A 22,271-nucleotide genomic window follows, 5' to 3' on the forward strand; every position below is an offset into this window, starting at 1 on the left:
ACCTTAATGTGAATACATCTGTGGGATTGGATGTGACTAGTGGTGTGCCACAGGGTTCTGTTCTTGGACCACTGCTATTTAATTTGTTCATTAATAATATAAGAAAGGAACTGTTTAGTTATTTGCTGATGATGCCAAGTTGGATAGAGCTATAGTGAATACACATGATGTCAAAATTTTGCAGGATGATTTGGATAGCTTGACAGACTGAGCTAAGGAGAATGGATGTCAGTTTAATGTGGCAAAGTGTAAGCATTTTGGGGTGAAAAGATTATCAGCAGTATACCACATTGGTAAAACTGTACTCCGGGAAATTGATGAAGCCCTACAGATTTGGGAGTGTTGGTGGATAGGGAGTTGAAGTTTAGTGGGCACATAGCAAAAGTGACTAAATCAGCTCATCAGATCACTTGGTTACTGAAGAATACTTTGATTTGCAGAGACAAGCGGGTTATTGTTCCTCTTTATCAAGCCTTGATAAGACCTCATCTTGACTACTATGTGCAGATCTGGGCACCAAGGTTTCTTGGTGATGGGGAGGACATAGAGAGGATTCAGAGGCGAGTGACCAAGATGGTAGCTGATCTATGGAATAATCCTTAAAAGACATTCCACAGATCAGAAATTGGTGGATGGATAGGCAGAAAAGGGATGATATGATTTAGACATTCAAATTACTGAGGGATTTTTAGAAGATTAATTCAGAGGAAATTTTTCAGAATAGGTCTGATGGTGGGAGAACCAGGGACCATTCACGGAAACTGAAGAAGAATGTAGTTCGCAAGGGTATTAGAACTAGGTTTTTTACTTGGAGAGTGGTGAATGAGTGGAATAAGCTGCCAGAGTCTGTTGTGGGTGCCATGACTGTGAACGAGTTCAAAGCAAAGGATGATAGAGTACTATGCGAATGCTGAATAGTTCTTGACATGATGTTTAGGGCCTCCCTCGATGAATCTAAGGATTCCTTGGAGTTGCCTGTAATAATAATAATGCTCTATCATGTGTTTTGTGAATCATACTCATAAAAAGTTATAAATCTGTAGAACATTAGTATATTGTGGGTAGAGTAAGGGGTTAAATAATCCAGGATCTCTGCTCTCTGATAGTAAGCAGGCAGGATACCCCTACACTAGGACAATGTAGAATAACAGTAAATTATATGAAACATACAATTTGTGATGTACTCCCTAGTCATAATTCTTACATTATATAATTATATATATATATATATGTTGTTGTTTTTTTAATATCATCATCATCAGTTTTGACCTCTTGTGTTTTTGCAATTGAGAAGTTTAACCTTTATGCATATATATTCTAGATACGTGCAGCAAATTTAATGCATTGTTCTTTCCTTGGTGCTGTTAGTATGAGGAATGCATCACCATTTGAGATTGCTGAAAGGCATGCTGTAAGTAAATTATGTTTAGCATTTAGCTTTGGGATTTTAAAGAACAATTAATATCACATCTCTTTTAGTTTTATATAAATGCAATCTAGTGTTAATTGTCATAACAGTATTCTAAAGTATGTTTGATGTAAAAGAAATTTGTAAGCTTCATCATGTAAATAAGAAACTGCTTTGGAATGCAATAGGATTCTTTTTGGGAAAAGAAAAACAAAACATATCAGTTATCACTACAAAACCATAATTTTGATGTTTTGAAGATTTTCATAAATCTGTATTGCAGTTTTGTTCATAAAATTATATCAAGCCTTATTAGTATTATATATAAGGCTTGATATAATTTTATGAACTGCTTGGAAAGAAGTCAACGGACACCCTCCTCCATGGGCAAGGTGCATCATCTGCCATATAATGAGTCCAGACTGGTTGGGTAGTGACCCTTCCCATAATGCATAGCATTATACATACTCGTAAGGATACTAAGGCAAGTGATGTGAAGTCATAAGCTTATATATACAAGCTGCCCCAGTCCTGAAAATAGTTCAGATGCAAACTTGTTTGCTTACACTTGGATAAAGGATTAAACCAAGTATATAATTTCTTGGTATCTTTAATTTATAGTATGGCCAAGTGGAAAAACTTCCAACACAAAATTGTATAGAAATACAAGAATCAGGAAGACCCCCATATTCTTTCATACTGCAACAAATGGGCTATTGCCTAAGAGGCCATGAAGACTCATAGGGCCATTCTTCTTCTTCAGGATATCCTGCTGTATCAGTGGACCCAGCAGGTTCTCCTTCCATCTCCCAGTGTGCCCATCAACATGAACAGTGCAGCATGCTCTTCATGAGATAGAATTTTTCGGGTGGGCTGCAAAGAGGAAGCCTTTCATCTCATAGACGAATGCTCAGCGGCGTCTACACTGTTGTGAAGAATGTCAGCGCTGGATCAGCGATGAGTGTCACCTTACTCTCCACCAATCGGATGGATGTGTGTGAGTTCTAGAGGACAGAAGTAGATGGAATAAATGAGTAAGAAAAGAAGCATACTGTAAAGGGATGTTGGACAGAAACTGCTCTTGTTTTAACAGGCCTAACAACAAGTGGAGGAATGATGTTTGCCAATTTACTGGAGCAGTGATCATGAAAGTACCTGTAGAAGAGAGACAGAGCTGAGACATTTCATCTATGAAATAGAGGTTGAAGTGAGCCTGTAAAGTAAGGGTCATCTAGGAGCTGAATTGCTCCTCTAGACGGCTTCAAGAATTTTTAAAGCGGTTTTAGATGCACCACCCATCTTTAGAATACTGTATACACATTACGTGTATACAGTATTCTGAAGATGGGATTTAGGATTTACATAGGGTTAGTAGCTGGGTGGATGTAAAATAGCTTCTTAAATGTAAAAGAATGCCTAGTTTTTTAGAACAGAAGCTATTGATGTGATATGTTTGTGCCAAGAGAGGTTAGAAGTAAATGTCAGTCCAAGGAGAGAGAGAGAGTACATCCTGTCTAGTGATATATGTATTACTGAGGATGAGAGAAGGCGAATGGAGAACCCTTTTGCAAGAGAAAAGTCAGGACTGCATTTTGGTGGCATTGAGGATGAGTAGATTATCCTCACCCCACTGAAGGATGATATGGAGATCAGTGTTACAGTACTGGTTGCAGATGATCATGACAAGATGTAAGGAATGTCTGAGAACTACCTGGTTTGTCAAGGATGTAGGATGAGCAAACTATGGATAGGATTTGTAGTGATTGAAAGCAGGTCATTTATGTATAAAAGAAAGAGGGTAAGTGAGAGAATGGAGTCCTCAGGTACTCCTGCATCGGTGTCAAAGCTTGAAGAGAGTGTGCCATCCACCATGACACACAGTGAACAACTAGAGAGAAAGCTGGCACATACAGAGGATGGCAGGTAGACCAAAGGAAGGCAGTTTGCAAAGCTGGTCTTGATACCAAACATGATCAAATTGGAAATATTAAGGGCAACAGCACACATTTTTCTGAACCTTTCAATGGCATTTGTCCAGTAGTGAGTGATGCAGGCTGAGATATAGCTGTGGACTTCATTGTCAGAATCTATACTGGTCATTGCTGATTAACTGGTGATCTTCTGGGTAATGAAGAAGTTAACCATTGCTATCTTTGTTCATTATTTTGGAGCAGATTCAGGTGATGGTAGGCTTTGTCTCCCTTCTTTGGAATGAGTTGGATATATATTAGTTTCCATGAGATGCAATAGGTGGCAACTGATTATGGAAGATTGAAGAGATGATAGAGAACAGGTGTTAGCTCTGGAACATAACATTTGAGTACAGTAGGAGAGATGCTATCAGGATCAAACAACTTTGTAGTGTTCAGATTGTTTAATATTCTTCTTATGTCTTTCTGTTGAAAGGCCACAAAGTCATAGAGTGCTCAGTTGTTGATATGAAAGGTGAGCAATTAGCCTTCATCGTCGATGCAGGAGTTAAAGGAAACGAGAGATGGTAGGATGTCAGCTTTTTCTTTGGGTGCTATAACAGTGATGCTATCTGGATGGAAGAGAGGTGGGAATGCAGGCGAGCAGAAGCTGCATCCAATAGCTTTTATTAGGGACCAATAAGCACTGCTACTGTTTGGACAAGAAATGAATTTTCTGCTAGTGGCTTTTATGAAGTTAGATTGGATTTCTGATAGTTATTTACATTTCTTGGATGTTTCTTGAATATGAAGCTTGGGTTCTAGATGCAAGCCACCTGCATAAAACTTAGTTTTTCTCTTTGATTGCTGGCTTGGAAAGTGGATGGAAATTTTGAATGGAATGGTGGTGAATGCCTTCATGCCACTGAGTGGAATGCCATGGGAAAGAAGAGTAGTAGTTCTGGAAATAATCCTACTGTGTAGTGCTAGAGGACACAAGGTTCGGTGTAGTCAGAAGATGGCTGTTCTTTGAGACAGGAAACAGACTACATTATGGTCTGGGTTGTTGAGAAGAGAGGTAACTTCTGGCATGTCTGGAAGAGAACTAGTTAAAAAAAAATAAAAAAATCAAGGGTATTGGAAGAGTGGAGAGAATTATCTGGAATTTGAGTAGGTACCTGCACAATTTGAATTAGATTGTTGCTTAAAAACTTCATCACATCTGGCTTGATCTGTAGTGTTGGAGAAGGGGGACCTTTGGAGTTGTGAACATTCAGGTCACCTAGGACAATGACTTCGTTGTTTGGGTAGCTGGATTGTAGATGGTCAAGTTTTATTGTATTGTAGATGGTCAAGATATCTTCACCTTCCTCTCAAGGAGAGGAAGGTGAAGATATTTGTGTTTCAGAGTTTAGAGACCAGTAAATTCAGCAGATGAATGTTATCAAGTTTGGTAAGGAAACCTTTAGCCAGAGGAGGTCAAACGCAGAAGATTCTAAATTTGGCATTCTCTGGCAGGCATTGCTAGAATGTACAAAGGCACAGGTACTGCCTTTGTGGCAAATGAATGGTTATGAATGAAATAATGGTTATATATAATGATGCAGTTATTTTGTTTTCTCTTAAGTGCTTATCATTGCCCAAGACAATATTATATTTAGTCTCTACTTACTGGAAAATCATTTTAGTCTGTGTAGATGTTGCACATGCATGTAGCTAAAAATATATCCTGTGATCCTAAATTATCAGATTAAAAATAAAAAAAAGTTGCATATTAATGAAGCATTTAGAATTGGAATCATTTGTTGTTCCTATACACACATTCTTTCTTATTACATTTCTAATGTCAGTCAAGAAACAAACTATGTTTTTTTATGAAATTTCTTTGGCTCACATACATACATATTAAAGATACAATGCTTGACTAACCAGGATTTAACTTGATTATGGGATTTAGATAGTAATTTGATATTTATTGTAGACAAACTGAAATATTTTGAAAACAAGAACTAAACATTAGAGACTGAATGGTAAAATCGGAAGAAAATTATTGATACATGTGGCAAAGAAATGCTGCATTGGCAAGCACTCCAGGCAAGAACAAATCATATAGAAAAGTTTTCTTTTCTTTTAGTGTTGCATGGTGATCAGCATTTGTTTTAAAAATTATGGACTTTGCAACTGTGTTATAAATAACTATTTTAATTTCCCAACGTTTAGACCTTCATATTAAGGTCATCATCTGGAGTATATACAGATATACGAGGACAAGCTGAGTTACATTTCACACAGTAAGCTAAAGAAACAATGATTTGATCACCAGTTATTCTACTGGCATGACCTCTAGTGAAAAAAAATAAAAATACAGATAAAATTAAATATTAAAAACTACATCAAAGCTAAATTCTATTTAAGATAACATGGGAAAAACATTCTTTCATATAGATAGTTTTCTTGCAGTAACAATGATGTCCTATTTTTAACATGACAATTGTAATATTAGATTTATGATTCTGGATTATCTACAGTCCTATTTATAGTTAGCTCTTGAGGAGAAAGGTTCCTTGGATATATGTGCCTTCCACATGTTTGGGTTTTTAAACCATCATTATTGTTCAGATTGGGGTGGTTGATAAGAATCTCACAGGCTTCCTTAAATTTGCATTCATACCACATTTTGGTGTGATGTAAATAACTAGCACCAGTTGTTTACATCAGTGTTCTTCAACCTTTTTACACCTACGGACAGGGAGAATAGGAGAAATATTTTGCGGACCATGATGGCTAAGACAGAAACATAAACCAATGTAGATAGTATTTTATTTATTAAATCCAATGTTATAAAATTACAATTTTTAGCTAGTGTGACACTGCTGCTGCTTAGAGGTTAGAAAATTTGATATATGTGGCTGGAGCGTTGTTTCTGAGAGAGACGAAGAAATTTTTGACGGACTGCCAGGAAATTTCCGTGGACCAGTGCCAGTTCGCAGACCACAAGTTGAGGAACAAGGATTTACATCACACCAAACATGGTACGAATGCAAATTTAAGAAAGCTTGTGAGATTCTTATCAACCACCCCAATCTGAACAGTAATGATGGTTTAAAAATCCCAAACATATAGAAATCACATATTCTACCCACAGGACCTTTCTCTCTAAGAGCAGACTATAAACAGGACTGTAGATAATCCAGAATCATAAATCTAATATTACAATTGTCATGTTAAAAATAGGACATCATTGTTACTGTAAGAAAACTATCTATATGAAAGAATGTTTGTCCCATGTTATCTTAAATAGAACTTAGCTTTGAGATAGTTTCTAAACATTTAATTAATTTTATCTGTATTTTTTTTTTTTTTTCACTAGAGGTCATGCAGCAATCAAATCATTATTTCTTTAGCTTACTGTGTGAACTGTAACTCAGCTTGTCCTTATATATCTGTATATACTCCAGATGATGACATTATTATTATTATTATTATTATTTTGGGTAACTCCAAGGAGTCGACAGACTCATCGAGGGAGGCCCTAGCATCATGTCAAGAACAACTATTCGACATTCACACAGAATCTATCATACCTCGCCTTGAACTCATTCACGGTCGCACCCACAGACTCTGGTAGCTTATTCCACTCATTCACCACTCTCCAAGTAAAAAACCTAGCTCTAACACCCCTGCTAACCACATTCTTGCCCAGCTTCCATGTATGGCCCCTAGTCCTCCCACCACCAGTCCTATTCTCAAAAATATCTTCTGGATTAATCCTATAGAAACCCTTCAGTAATTTGAATGGCTCAATTATATCACCCCTTTTCTGCCTATCAACCAATTTTTGCAACCCACAAATCTTCAACCTGCTTTCATAAGGTTCATTCCACAGACCTACTATCATCTTGGTCACTCTTCTCTAGATCCTCTAACCTTTTTCCCATTAAGAAGAAACCCCTGGCGCCCATATCTGGGCACAGTAGTCTAGAAGGGGATCTTATCAAGGCTCGATAGGAACAATAACTTCTTTGTCTCTGCTTGTTAAAGTATTTTTCAGAAGCCAAGTCATTTGATGAGCTGATTTAGCCACTTTTGCGATGTGCTGGCTAAACTTCAACTCCCTATCCACCAACACTCGCATATCCCTGGCCTCATCGATTTCCTGGAGTTCGGTTCCACCAATGTGATATACTGCTGCTAATCTTCACCCTTAATATGAAGGTCAAAACGTCGGGAAATTAAAATAGTTATTTACAACAATGTTGTAAAGTCCATAATTTCTAAAATGAATATAGAAAAGTAGATAAATCCCGTTAATTCCTGGTAGACAAATCAGCATATGCCTTAGACATGAAGTGAAACTAACTAAAAGGCATAATGTGAATATGTGTTGTTTTCAAAGAAAAGTACACGGTCACATCAAATAATTTAGCTTTAACCCCTTTAACCGCTTTGTATATTGCACCAAAATTGATTTTGAATTTTGGTTTCACATATAAATACAACCGAATAGATGCTAGACAATCTTGTGCCTATTTCCTTTCAGCCGAGAAAAGTTGCCAACGCGTGTATCGGCTATTTCGTTTGCATTTGCACAAATTCATCATTTTTCAAATAATGATGAATATGATCCAACAAATCACCCTCGCCGAAAACTCGCCCAAAAAATTGGCAGAAAACGACCTCTTTCTGATTTTTAATTGGTACGTTAAGGGGTTAATGTTTTAATTACCTTAATACAGGAAGTAAAAAAAAATCAATTTTCTCATATCTATACTTGAATAAGATTTATGTAAGTGCTTGAGAAGAGGCTAAGAAAAATTATGGAAAGAAAACTTGGAGAGTAACATGCTGGGTTCAGGCCAAATTGACTTTGTTAGGATCTGATTTTCACTTTAAGACATAGTTGGGAAATCATGGGAATATAACAAGGATCTCTATTTGAGTTTCTCTTTGAAAATCATCTAGAAAAGGCATATGACATGGTACCAAGACCTGTTTGAAATGTTACAATTATATGCTGTAAGCAATTAGAGATGCTACTGATATTCAGCACTTACAAAATGATTTGAATAGGCTGGAATTTGGGCAAACCAAAATGGCTGTTGGTTAAATTTTAGTAAGTGTAAAGTTATGCACTTTGGTGTGATTATATTTTCAGCAACATATTATATTAGCAGGGTTATGCTACAAGAAACTGATAAGGCAAGAGATTTTAGCATATTGGTGGATAGGAATTTGAAGTTCAAAAGTGACATAGTGAAAGTTGCAAATACAACTTAGAGGATATTGAAAGTTTATTTTTCACTTGGTTAGACTATAATAAATTTAGTTTAATCCTTTATCCAAGTGTGAGCAAACAAAGTTTGCACCTGAAAATATCTTCAAGACTGGGGTAAGGTAGCACAACACCGGGCAACTCGTAGCAAAGATGGACTAAGCTAACATCACTCCTATCTCAGTCTCCCATAATGCAAAACACATCTCCTTGCAGATATGTATAATGTTATGCATTAAGGGAAGGGCCACTACCTAGACTAGTTTAGACCTTTATTGAGGTCTCTTCAGTGGGAGCCAGGCACAGAAGTGGAGATACCAGGCAGTAGCAATGGCGAGGTCATCTTTACGTATAGGAGTTGCCAAAAGATGTGCCACCTTTTTATTAAAATTACTCTGGATTTAGAGAAAGATGTTGAAAGTTTATTTTTCACTTGGTTAGACTATAATAAATTTAGTTTAATCCTTTATCCAAGTGTGAGCAAACAAAGTTTGCACCTGAAAATATCTTCAGGACTGGAGTAAGGTAGTACAATACCGGGCAACTCGTAGCAAGGAGATGTGTTTTGCATTATGGGAGATACTGAGATAGGAGTGATGTTAGCTTGATCCACCTTTGCTACGAGTTGCCCAGTGTTGTACTACCTTACCCCAGTCCTGAAGATATTTTCAGGCACACTCTTTGTTTGCTCACACTTGGATAATGGATTAAACTAAATTTATTAAACTCAGAGGATAATTGCGATGTTGAAGCGAACCTTGACATCTAAGGATAAGGAAGTCATTTTACCTCTTTATAAGGCTTTGATAAGACCACACCTGGATTATTGTGTGCAGATTTGGTCTCCCAGATAAAGAAACTGTGGAAAGGGTGCAAAGAAAAGTTACAAAGATTATATCAGATTGTGAGATTTAGATTATGAGGACAGATTGCGAGTATGTGGATCACAGACTCTGATTAACAGCAGAAAGAGGGGTAATATGATAAATGTCTATAAACTTTTGAATTGGTATTATAGGATAGCATCTGTTAAAATTTTTCGTTATATGGAATGTGGTGGGAGAACATAGGGACCATCCATAGAAGTTGAGTTTGTTCACAGTCAAGAAAGGGGTAATAGCTAGGTTTTTCTCTCACGGAGCAGTGAGTGAGTGGAATCACCTTGGAATTACCTTTAGTGGTAGTGAATGCATCTAGTGTGAATGAATTTAAGGGTAGGTATAACAGCTGGTTTGGGTGATTTATAGCCTTGCTCGATGAGTTGTTGACTCCCTAGAGGTCTTAGATATAATAATAAAGTGGAACATTATATGGTTTGAGGTTAGGTTGAATCAGGTGTGAGACAGACAAGGGTGCACATTACCTCCAGTGTTATTGCAGGAAAGTATCATTAGGCCTGATAACAAAATGAGAGCTAGTCAACTCAACTCTTTACTTTATTCACATGATGTTGTTTTCTTATAGAAATCCAGAAGTCTGTAGGATTCTGTAACTAAAAATTATATTCACATGATGTTGTTTTCTTATAGAAATCCAGAAGTCTGTAGGATTCCCTAACTAAAAATTATATTCACATGATGTTGTTTTCTTATAGAAATCCAGAAATCTGTAGGATTCCCTAACTAAAAATTATATATTTGTTTAATTCTTTATCCAAGTGTAAGCAAACAAAGTTTGCACCTGAAGTATCTTCAGGACTGGGGCAACGCGTGGCAAAGGTGGACTGACTTCACATCACTTGCCTTAGTATCCCATAATGCAAAGCACATCTCCTTGCAGACATGTATAATGCTATGCATTATACATGTCTGCGAGGCATGTATATGCATTATGAGAAGGGTCACTACCCAGACTGGTTTCAACCTTTATTGAGGTCTCTTCAGTTGGAGCCAGACCCAGAGGTGATACCAAGGTGCAGAAGTCATATTTCCATATGCGAGTTGCCAAAAGGTGTTACAGCTAATTATTAAATTACTCTGGATTAGAGAAAGATGTTGGAAGTTTTTTCACTTGGTTATACTATAAATTATATATTTAGTTTAATCCTTTATCCAGGTGTAAGCAAACAAAGTTGGAAGTCAGTCCACCTTTGCCATGGGTTGACCCAGTCCTGAAGATACTTCAGGCGCAAACTTTGCTTATTCCCTAACTAAATTGAATAATTGCTGTAATATATTTGGTATGAAAATTAGCAGTAAAAAGACAATGAACAGGCAGGAACATTGAGAATATTAACTGAATGGGGAATAGAAATATTTAGACACAATTTTAGTAACGATGGCAAAGGAAGTGTTGAAAGAGAAACAGAATTTGTCTAATCTAGCAGTATATAGGACCGTGTTTAAACTAGTTTAACTTATGGATCCGAGAGCTATGTTAGAAGTAAAACACTTGATCAGACTGAAAACCACAGATATGAGTGTTTTGAGAAAAATTAGAGAGTTAACGGATGCCATCAATAGCAGAATCATATTGAAAATGAAAATACTAGGAGGTAACTTGACATAGCAAATGTGTGAGCAGAGCTAATCTTAGTTGGTATGATCAGTGAAATAGAATAAGAGAGGAAAGATTAACAAATCAAGGGTTTGGTGACAGAATAGTTGGGAAAGACCAAGATCTAGGTGGATTGATACAGTAAGAGGTGTCTCAAAAGCATGAAATGCAAGATCTAAAAATACTAGATTTTTGACATGTAACAGATTTATTGATGTGTAAATACACCTTCATACCAAGACCTTTTTACAGTAGAGCTGTCTCAAACCCTCCCCCCCCTTCTTTTTTTTTTTTCATTTTTATTATATGGCTCTCACTCATGAAAGATTTATGTTCCATGTTGTTATTACAGAAGATATAATTTCAGTTTGATGCTTCTGTGGCTGAGCAATTTTAGCAAGTTGAGTTCAAATCTATTCTGTGACAAAAAAAATTTATAAACATTTTTCAAAGCTGGGTTAGCCATTTTAAGCAAGAGTGTTTGTGTGCGTGAGAAACTGGTTTTTCCTCTTACATTTACACATTTAAAAAAAAAAGTTCCAGTGAATTACTAAAATATCAGGTTTTGATGATCTGATCATAAAATGAAAAAAAAAAAAAAAAAACAGAATGAATGATAATTATATTTAATGTCAGTGGAGTTGCATTCTCACTGTCATAAAATAAGTCAGCATGTGAGGGAAAACTTTCCAAAGCTATTAACACTGAAGTATGCTTAATTGAAAAAAAAACTGAAAGAATTAAAAGTTAGAAGTGAAATTAGCTTCAAGTGCATTTAGAATTATACAAAAGGGAGGGAGAAAGAGAGAATAATTTAGATTTTCATGGGTATAGTTTCAGGATTTAACCTTTGAATGTCTTGCTAGCATTTGTATAGATGATGTTTATTTTATTATGATGCCATTTATTATTACAAGGTACAAAAATCTTATGGTTATTAATTTTAGGAGTGTGTAAAAGCAAAAGCACTTGCTTCTATTGTTAGTATACGAAAAGATCAAGGAGATGAAGCTATTGCAGCTATAGAGCGGGTATTCCCTAAGTGTTATAATGATCTTGAACCTGTGGGAAGAAGATTGCGAAGAAACTCCCATGATATGGAGAGAGCATATCGAGAAAGATACCGTTATGGCTACTATGATTGACTGATTCTATTTTGTATAGGTAAAATTTGTAATTTTAAAGTTAATTGAAATTATTTTTAGTGTTGCTGGCATAGGAATTCACATTTAGAGACCTCATCTGTCTTGAAATATGAGAAGTATTTGAATAAATATTTAAAAAAAATGAGAGTGCAAATTCCTTCACTAGCATTTTATTGAAAATACAATATAAAACTACATGTTGATAAGTCTATGAAGCTCAATAACTGTTTACATGGGTTGAGCACAAAAGCAAATAATGAGATAAGGAGCAATCTATTTATAAATTAGGGGTCATTTAGGTGGTTATGTGTGTTTAAGAATTGCATGCTAATAGCCATAAGACAGGAAAAGAATGGTAAAAAGCAGTGTCTAATTGGTGGATGATGAGAAAGCTTAACTTTCAATATACCTTCATCAGGGTTTATTGAAAGCTTTCCTTTTTAGTGTAATACAGCAATCCATCGATTAGTGCACCTAATGCGTTTAAAACAGGCACATTAATTGAATATAATAACCTATGGGAAAAAGTATAATTCATTCCTCAAATTTCTTTTTTGACCCTTAATTTTTTTTATAAAAGAATTAAGGTATGTCTCAGGGCCTAGTTAAAGGAAAACCATGAACCTGAAGGAGAATAAAACATTCAGAATATAAATTTTATTATTCTACTTCTTAACAAAGAATTGAGCTAACGTAGTTTGGCGTGAATTCTGTTTCCTTTTTTTCATACAGCTGACGTTATGGCCCTATTGCCTACATCTGCAAGTTTTACTGCTTCTCTCTTTATCAAGGTCAGCCTCTAAGCATTGCTGCTTAAGAACTTCGTCTGCACGAAAAATATTTCAATTTGTTTCTGTGAAATCTCTTTGGACTTGTCAGTGATTAAATTTTCTTCATATTCTTCAGGATCTTCCCTCTGTGCATCTAAATTTAGCAGGTTGGAATTTCTCAAAATGAGATTTAATTGACTTAGATTCATTTCAAAAGCCTCTAAAATCATTTGCACAATGTGGAAGAATGTGCTTCCAAACGGCTCGCATATTGCTAGCATTAATTTCATTCGACTTTGTAACTTTATAACCAGGTTGAGATTTCTCTCATTTGGCTAGAAAAGTCTTGAAAATTGAAAATAATAAGTCTATTACCTCAATATGATAAAATGAATTAAGAACAAGGGCTATGATGGCAAACAATTTGATATGTAGGCTGTGTGGAAGGAATGGGTGCGAGTCTTTGGATGTGTGGAGTGAGTTTGAGGTAAAATTAAATTTGTATAAGAGGGATGGCCTGCACCTGAATGTGTTTGGTGTCAGGAGTCTTGAAAAACTAATAATTGGTATGAGACCTAACACAGAGAGGCCGGGAAACTAAATTATAATAAGAGGAATGGCGAGAATATGAGTATAAGAGCAAACAATGTTATATAATTGTGCTAATGATGGAATGGGCATTCTACAAGTTGTCCAACTGTGTCATATATAAAAGAACATGCAGGTAGATTATTATGACTATATACGTGAATACTAGGTGTTTCAGAAACAAAGAATAGAGTTTGTTGCCTTGGTCAATATGTTGGGACCTCGGATTATAGTCATTAGTGAGACCTGGTTATCATAATCAGACATACTAATGTGAGTGTAAAGGATACGGTATTTTTAGGAAGGATAAACAGGATAGAAGAGCAGGGAGTGTGCTTCTAATGATATCGGATGACTTGAATCCAGTTAGTGTTAAGACCTATGATTGTAGTACTAGTAACAATATTTCATGTAGCAGTCAATTTGAAGCTATCTGGTGTGAGGTGGAATCTAACAAGATCAAGTATGTAGTGGGGTGTTGTTACAGACCGGGTGGATCGGTTGCTAGTGGTGAAGAAATGCATCGCCAAATAGAGAAGATGGGTGCAAAAGGAGTAATCATAATGGGAGACTTTAATTATCCAAATTTAATTATATTGATTGGATAATGATCTAAGTAAAAGAAAGAATGAATATGAAAAAATAACTCTTCTGAATGCAGATGGTGTGAGGATGACTGATGCAGAAAAGGCTGTTGAACTAATGAGTGCCCATTTTGCTACAAGCTATCGACCTGGTGTATGCAGCACTGAGTTCACTTCACTCACTGAATGAATGAAGAAACTCAGGTGTATGAAGAGGAGGTTTAGAGCTGTTCCACAAACTGAATAAGAATTCAACAATAGGAAATGATGGGATATCAGTACAGGTGCTAAAAGAGTGCCCAACTGAATTGGCTATTCCTTTGACCAGGCTGTATAATTTGAAATCCTGTATATATCATACAGGATTTCAAAGCATGACACATCTCATAGGGTGATGCATGATTGGAATGGATTGTCGATTGGATGTTGTGTGTGTGCAAGCAGTGTGAATGAATTTAATAATAAGTATGATAGATGGTGCTTGTAGTATGTGGCTTCCCTTGATGAGTCCCTGACTCACCAAGAGTCCCTCTTAATAATAATAAAATTACCCTGGTCAGTTAATTGACCTGTTTTTATTAAATAAAACTAATGTAGGTGATTCCAAGGTATTTTATTGGCATTGCACACTATTATGAATGAATGGACTGAATCTGGGAACTCATTCCATTCATTCATTCACCACTCTCTAGGTAAAAAATCTAGTCTTCATGCCCTAGCCAACTCTTACCCAATTGCCAGGGATGATCTCTTGTCCTGTCTTCTCCATCCAAGTGCTGAAACATTATCTTTATTAATCCTATAAAATCATTTTTAAGTAACTTAAATGTTTCTATCATATTCTCTCTTATTGCTTATCAGTCAACTTTTGCAATCCATAAACTCTTGATCTATCTTCATAGGTAGTATTTCACAGACCACACACCTATTGATCCTCTCCACCACTTTTCATCCCCAAGAAATCCAGGTGACCAGACCTGAGCATAGTTATCCAGATGTGGTTGTATCAAGGCTTTATAAAGAGGAATGATTACTCCCTTATCTCTGCTTGCTAGTATGTTCTTCAGTACCATGAGCTATCCTAGTCACTTATCAGTATGTTCTACTATCCCCCAAATCCCAGGCTTTATTTTTTCTGCAGTACAATTCCCTCAATGTGGTGCACATCTGTAATCGTTTTATCCCAAAATGCACATCTTTACATTTTTCCACAATAAATTGACATCCATTATATTTTGCCCATACTGTCAGCTTATTTAAATCATCTTGCAAGCCCCCCCTGCAAGATTTAAATAAGTGCAAGCCCCCTACACCACATTGAGTAACTATTACTCTACCCAACTTTGCATCATCAGCAAACAACTGAATATCTCTCTTCAAATTATTTCCTATATCATTTCTGTACAAATTAAATGGCAGTGGTTCAAGCACAGAGCCTTGCAGCACACCACTAGTTGCCTGCTTTATCCTGGATTATGTTCCTCCATATGCTACTTTTTGGTCTTTGTCCATCAGCCATTCTCATATTCATATCACCTGTATCATATCCATTCCATTTCTTCCAGTTTGCATACCAGAGTTCCATGTGATATCCTATCAAATGCCTCACCAAAATCCAGCAAATATCATTGTGTAGCCATTTTCTTTATCTAATTCAGTTGTCACTCTGTTGTAAGGCATGACTGACTTTCACAATGCCATGTTACCCTTCATAGAGTATCATATCATTATTTTGAGGTTATTTTAATCTGCAATCTAGAAAATCTCATAAGGATTTTTAGTATATATTTTTTATGAATCAGTAATAATATAACACTTGAAATATACATATACAAACTTAATATATTAGTTCTCACTTCCACAGCTTTGAATCTCCCATGCCATTAGTTTATATGTTGTTCCATTAATTTATTTATTATTAATTATTATTTATTATTAATATATAGTTCTGAATTTGGTCCAAGAGTTCTGATTCAGAACGCTTGGGCCAAACTTTAAGGGGTGATAGAACACACCTAAACAAGCACTTTTCGTCATGCAATGCATGGTCCAAACTCGAGCAGTGAAGCGCTAGAGGGCGCTTTCCAGTGAACACTTATAAGCGCTGGTTTTTGCAGTTGTTATTTCTACCATGGAGTGTAAAAAGGATGTATTCTTTCACAAATCAGGAGAAGGCTGACATACATTTCATTTACGGAGCTGCGGACGAGAATATGAGGGAAGCCCAAAGACTGTACCGAGAGCGCTTTCTGACCAGACGCATGCCTGATCGTAAAACCTTTCAGCGATTGCACTGGTATCTCTGTCAAAATGGGCTCCTTTGTCAGTGGCATGCAAGGAGTGTGAGGACAGCACGTGTTACAGAGGAAATTCTACGTAGGGTTGCAGATTGTTCCGAATGTAGCACGCTAGCAATTTCCCATGCTGTACATGTGCCACAATCGACGGTGTGGCGAGTTCTACAAGACGAATGATTACACACCTACCATGCACAGAGGGTGCATGCCTTGACACCTGCAGATTACCGGCCTTGTGTGAATTTTGCACAGTGGTTTCTGCAGCAGACTGCAGTACAGCTGGACTTTGATGCACATGTCTTATTCACTGACAAATGCACCTTTACATTTGAGGGCATTTTTAATACCCACGATTATCATGTGTGGGTGAGCAGAAATTCGCATGCCACATGTCCAGATTCATACCAGTGGCATTTCTCCATAAATGTTTGGGCTGGAATCCTACATGATCATTTGATTGGCCCATACCTTTGGTCGGCATGACTGAATGGGAGAATGTACCTCGTATTTTTACAAGAGGTCTTGCCAGAATTACTGATCCCTGTTCCAGCAAACATTCAAACACGTATGTGGTTCCAACACGACGAAGTGCCACCCCCGTTGCATCCATGGCATTCTGATGTGCGGAATGCCCTTTGGAGCAACATTTCCAGGACAATGGAATGGTTGGGTGGTCCCATCACTTGGCCACTATAATCGCCCAATCTCTCATGTCTGAACTTTTTCCTATGGGGCAATATGAAAAGCCTGATCTACGATAGCCCCCATCGATTCCAATGAGGACCTTATTGCCAGGATTTCTGTGGCCGCTGCTGCTGTACGAGAAATGCCTGGTGTTTTCGCCAATGTATGCCAATCATTACATTGAAGGTGTGAAGCCTGCATTAATGTTGGTGGTTGCTCTTTTAAGCAGTTTCTGTAATTTGTTCAATAAAATTCTTTAATTTATATTCTGTAATTTCTACAATTGTTTCAAATCTGCTCTGTCATTCTTGTGTTTCTTCATTTCCTGACACAGTAGTTGCTTACCCCTAGCTGCTTCACTCCTTAAGTTTGGACCATGCATTGTATGATGAAAAGTGCTTGTTTAGGTGTGTTCTATCACTCCTTAAAGTTTTGCCCAAGAGTTCTGAATCACCCTGTATATGCAATTTGTGTAATAATTGTTAAGTGCCAATTGACATTACTTGTGCTATAAAACTGCATACTTTTATTACTTTGGGTATGAAATTGGGGGAAACAGGATAAAGAATGAAAAGTGAGTCCTCATTGTTGATTAATGTTCTGTGAAGAAAGTTTGGCTAAGTGTATTCATGGAAAAGCTACTTCTGTAACTTTTGATGTCCAGTGATTTGGAGAACCAAAAGATCACATAATGCAGGTGTTTTCAAACTGGATTCGGCAGCACACTACAATTCTGTGAAAGATTCAGGAGAGCTTTATAAAATTTGACATTTATTTCTTTACTCACAATTTGATGAAGAAATTTAGGTATTTGAGAATTATTTCAGTAATTAATTAAAATTTCCACTTTTTCTAATTCTGTATTGTTTTATAATTTGAGTTTTGTGGGCTCAAACACAGAGTGATACACTAACACATGGCCCATCAAGAAACTGACCAATAAAAACAATACATTATGTGCTTAAAAGTGCCTGTCAAAATCAGAAGATATATGGCTTCTGGTTACTTATTCTTCTTGCTTCAGTTTTGCATCTTCAGTACTTCAGTGCAGGCTGTTTATCATTTTTTGTTTGGTCTACCAGCTGGTCTTTTCATATTGTTTCCAGTCTCTTCTTAGTTTAATTATTCTTTTTGGGTCCTTCCTATTACCATGTAGATTCCATTCTGCTCTTCTCTTTATCCATGCATTTATCAGTTGCAGTTGACATTTTTCATAAATCGTTTCATTTTTTACTCTTTGTTTTTTTTACATCATCATCATCAAATTCCTGACAGGTACCCTCAAGGGGTGTACAGAATATGATAGTACTACATAAAAAATTTACATCGTTACTAACTTCCTAGCTACAATTTTCCTCCAAATCAGTCTGTTACTTGTCAAGACTCCAACCTTATTAGATCTTATATTTCTATCATCTAAGGCACTTTGTACCGTATCAATCCACCTATATCTTGGTCTTCCTCTGAGTCGTTTTCCAGCCAACCTGGCAGAGAACACTTGTTTTGCTAATCTTTCCTCTTCTGTTCTGTTTAAGTGACCATACCACATGAGATTAGCTCTGCTAACGCAGTCCTGGATGCTGACAATGTCGAGTTCTTTCCTAATATCCTCGTTTTTTATATGATATTCCCATTGATGCCATCTGTTCACGCCTCTAATCTTTCTCAGGACTCTCATATCTGCGGTCTCTAGTCTTTGATGAAGTGTTTTACTTCTGACCCAGCTCTCAGATATATAAGTTAAAACTGGCTTGAGCACTGTCTTGTATACAGCTAATTTAGTGTTCTGACTAATTTCTCTCTTATTCCATATGAATTTATTCAATTGACTTCCTACCATACCAGCTTTGATGATTCTGTTATCTATTTCCATATTTAATTTACCATCTTCACTAAAAATCGTGCCTAAGTAGCTGAAATGTTTTACTTGTTCCTCAGGTTCTCCATTCACAACACAGTTGACATTTTCAATGATTCTGTATTTTCATTGTCTTTGTACTTTTATTCTGCTGACCTTCATACCATATCTATTACAACAGTTATTCAATTTAGTCAGAGAATCTTGCAGAATCCTACGGGTTTATTTAGAAGTTCAACATCAACCGCATAAAGCAAAGAGCTGACATTAACATCTCCAATTTTGATATCATGTTTAATACCACTTTCCTTCATAATGTGATCCATATAGAAAATGAATAACAGAGGGGATAATGTACATCCTTATCTCACACCAAATTTAACATTAAACCATCTTCATGTACTTTCTTCAATTCTAACTGCTGACTTACAACTCAAATAAAGACTAAGTATTGCTTGATATAATGCCCCATTGACACCATATAACTGCAGCGTATTGAATAGCTTCTCTCTTGGCACCTTGTCATATTCCTTTTCCAAATCGACAAAACTTAAATACAGATTTTTTTTATATTCCCATGCTTTCTTGACTATTTGTCGTAAAGTGAAGATCTGATCCTGACAGCCTCTATTTGGCCTGAATCCAGCTTGTTCTTCACCAAGCTTTTCTTCCGCAATTCTTCTCAACCGTTTCTCAAGTATACTTGCATAGATCTTGCCAGGAACACTCAGTAGGGAAATACCTCTGTAATTCTCACATTCAGTTTTATTTCCCTTTTTATATATGGGTACTATGAGAGCTCTACTCCAATCATTGGGAATTTGCCCCTTTGTCCAGTCATTTTGAACTATGCAGTGCAGCCACTGTAAGACTTTTATACGACCATACTTCAGCATTTCTGGTCGAATATCATCTACTCCTGCTGCCTTTCCACATTTCAAGTATGGATATGTATTCCTGACTGTGTGCCTGTTGAGTGTTTTTTACCACTGTGCTATCACTACTTGTTTCATTTAGCAGTTTTTCGAAGTAGTGACTCCATACTTCAAGGATATCTTTTTCTCCCGTTTTCATGTCACCTTTATCATCTCTAATTCCTTTTACAGCACTGTTTCCTTGTTTTCTAAACTTCTTCAACAACCTCCAGAATATTTTGTCACATTCTTGATATTTATTTTCTATATTCTTGCCAAAGTCCTCCCATGACTTTTGTTTAGCTAGTTTTACACAGTGTTTAGCTTTCTTACATTTATCTCTGCATTCTCTAAGAGCACAAGCTGACTTATTTGCCAGGAACTTTTGATATGCTTTCTTTTTTTCCTTCACTACCTCTAATTTCCTGTGTCCACCATGGAGTTCTGATTTTTCTATCCTTGCAGGCAACCTCACCACATGCCTCTCTGGCTGAATCAATCAGTGTTTTCTTTAAGGCTTGCCACTAAATCTCCATGGTTTGGTTGCTGTTCTCAAACTCTTTAATTTTCTTCAATAATCTTTGTGTATTTTAGTCTACAGTTCACATCTGAGAGCTGCTCAACTTTTATTCGCTTTAAATCTTTCTTACACGTTATTCTTTTCAATATTAAATTCAGTTTTATCCTGCTCAAGACTAAATAGTGATCACTTCCAATTTCAAATCCTCTGTACACTCTAGTGTCCTGCACCAGGGAGAAAACATCACTGTCAACAATAACATAGTCAATGAGACTTCTTATTTCTTGCCTCTTCTCTCCATGTGAATTTGTGCACATTTTTATGTTGGAACATGGTGTTAGTAATATCCAGTCCATATCCTGAGCAGAAATCCAACAGGTATTTCCTATTATTATTAACTTTGCTCTTTTATCCAAATTTTCCCAAAATATTTTTGTATGTGTGACAATCATTTCCTACTCTGCTATTTAGATCCCCAACAAGGACTAACTTTTCCTTTTGATTGTGTCAGTTGCTTTTTCTAAAGCATCAAAAAATTCCTCCACTTCTGCCTCAGTAGAACCTTCTGTGCGACCATAAGCACAAATAAGTCATCATCATCATCATCAAATTCCTGCCATGTACCCTCAAGGGGTGTACAGGATATGACAGTACTCATGGAAAAATTACATCATTACTAACTTCCTATCTACAATTTTCCTCCAAATCAGTCTGTTACTTGTCAAGACTCCAACATTATCAGATAAATAAGTCTCATTGCACAAATAAGTCTCATTGTCTAATTCCCCATTCTGATATTTGCCCACATCACTCTACTTGAGATTGCCTGCCATTCAAGAAGATTAGCCTCGTATTTTGTGTTGAATACTATAGCTACTCCTTCTTTTCCTTGATTGTTATTGCCTGAATATAACATTTTGTATTTATTGCTCAGAAAAATCTCACCAGTTTTTGTCTTTTTTGTTTCAGTCACCCCTATTATGTCGATCTGGTGCTTATCTAATTCCTCGGCTAGCTCCATTTCTTTGCCATTCAGGCTTCTTATGTTGATAGTACTGATCTTTAATCTGGTGATGTTGAGTTGGGGTGTGCTTTTAGATTTGTTCCAGTAGCTGACTTTTCACTGTTCACCCTGGATCCCTGGTGAAAACAACGGGGGGGGGTGGCTTGTTTAACCAGGTGACTACCCAGCCAGCATGAAATTTTATCATGTTGTACCATCATTTTGTATATTGGTTTAAGCCAATAAGAATACAATTTGTTCGGCTATATCCCAAATTGCCAGCCCATCCTTGTTCGTTCAGTATCCAGATAGATGCCCAACAGAGTGCACCACGAGAAGGTGAGGATTGGACATTAGGTCAGAAGCCCTGGTCGGTTCTCCACATTCCTTTAAAGGCTATGTTGAGGTCTCCTCTCAGTTATACAGCTTTGACCCTTAAGCACCCCTTGTATGTTTTTTTACTTAATGTTTTAATTTTGCATGTTGTATTTTTCACTTTGACGCTGTTAAGGGACTTACTGTGTGTGTTGCATGGTTATTAGTTATCCCGAAGGATAAGTAATTTTTTCTTATTTTAGTTGATGATAATAACTTATTGTAGTTTTTGTTGTAAATGGACATGATTGACTGAGTTATTTAGTTTGTAAGTAAGCCTTGTATTTTTTTGTTTAAACATGATATTGTCAGTATAGTGCCAATGCATGATAGAACAATGGCAGTAAAAAACATGTTGTCTGGTGATTTTAATTTAAGGGATTTTGTGCAGTGCAGCGTGTGAGTGAGAGATATGTTCATCGTGAAAATTAAAGTGTATGTGTAAGA

At 36.5% G+C, this 22,271-nt stretch overlaps 1 protein-coding gene across 1 annotated transcript in view; it reads left to right on the forward strand.

Annotated features, from left to right (window-relative positions):
• The window catches only part of LOC150106535 (mitochondrial inner membrane protease ATP23 homolog), a 93,804-nt gene that overhangs the window by 46,646 nt on the left and 24,887 nt on the right, over positions 1 to 22,271 (forward strand). Inside the window, exons 4-5 of the mRNA XM_090392517.1 lie at positions 1,322 to 1,411; positions 12,034 to 12,250. Of these exons, the coding sequence (XP_090248643.1) occupies positions 1,322 to 1,411; positions 12,034 to 12,231 (288 nt within the window). The 3' untranslated portion in view covers positions 12,232 to 12,250. The remainder of the gene's footprint in view (positions 1 to 1,321; positions 1,412 to 12,033; positions 12,251 to 22,271) is intronic.

The sequence above is a fragment of the Typopeltis vanoorti genome, chromosome 5, assembly GCF_054136105.1.
Source record: "Typopeltis vanoorti isolate ZY-2024b chromosome 5, IOZ_Tvanoo_1.0, whole genome shotgun sequence".
In the NCBI taxonomy this organism is placed as follows: domain Eukaryota; kingdom Metazoa; phylum Arthropoda; class Arachnida; order Uropygi; family Thelyphonidae; genus Typopeltis; species Typopeltis vanoorti.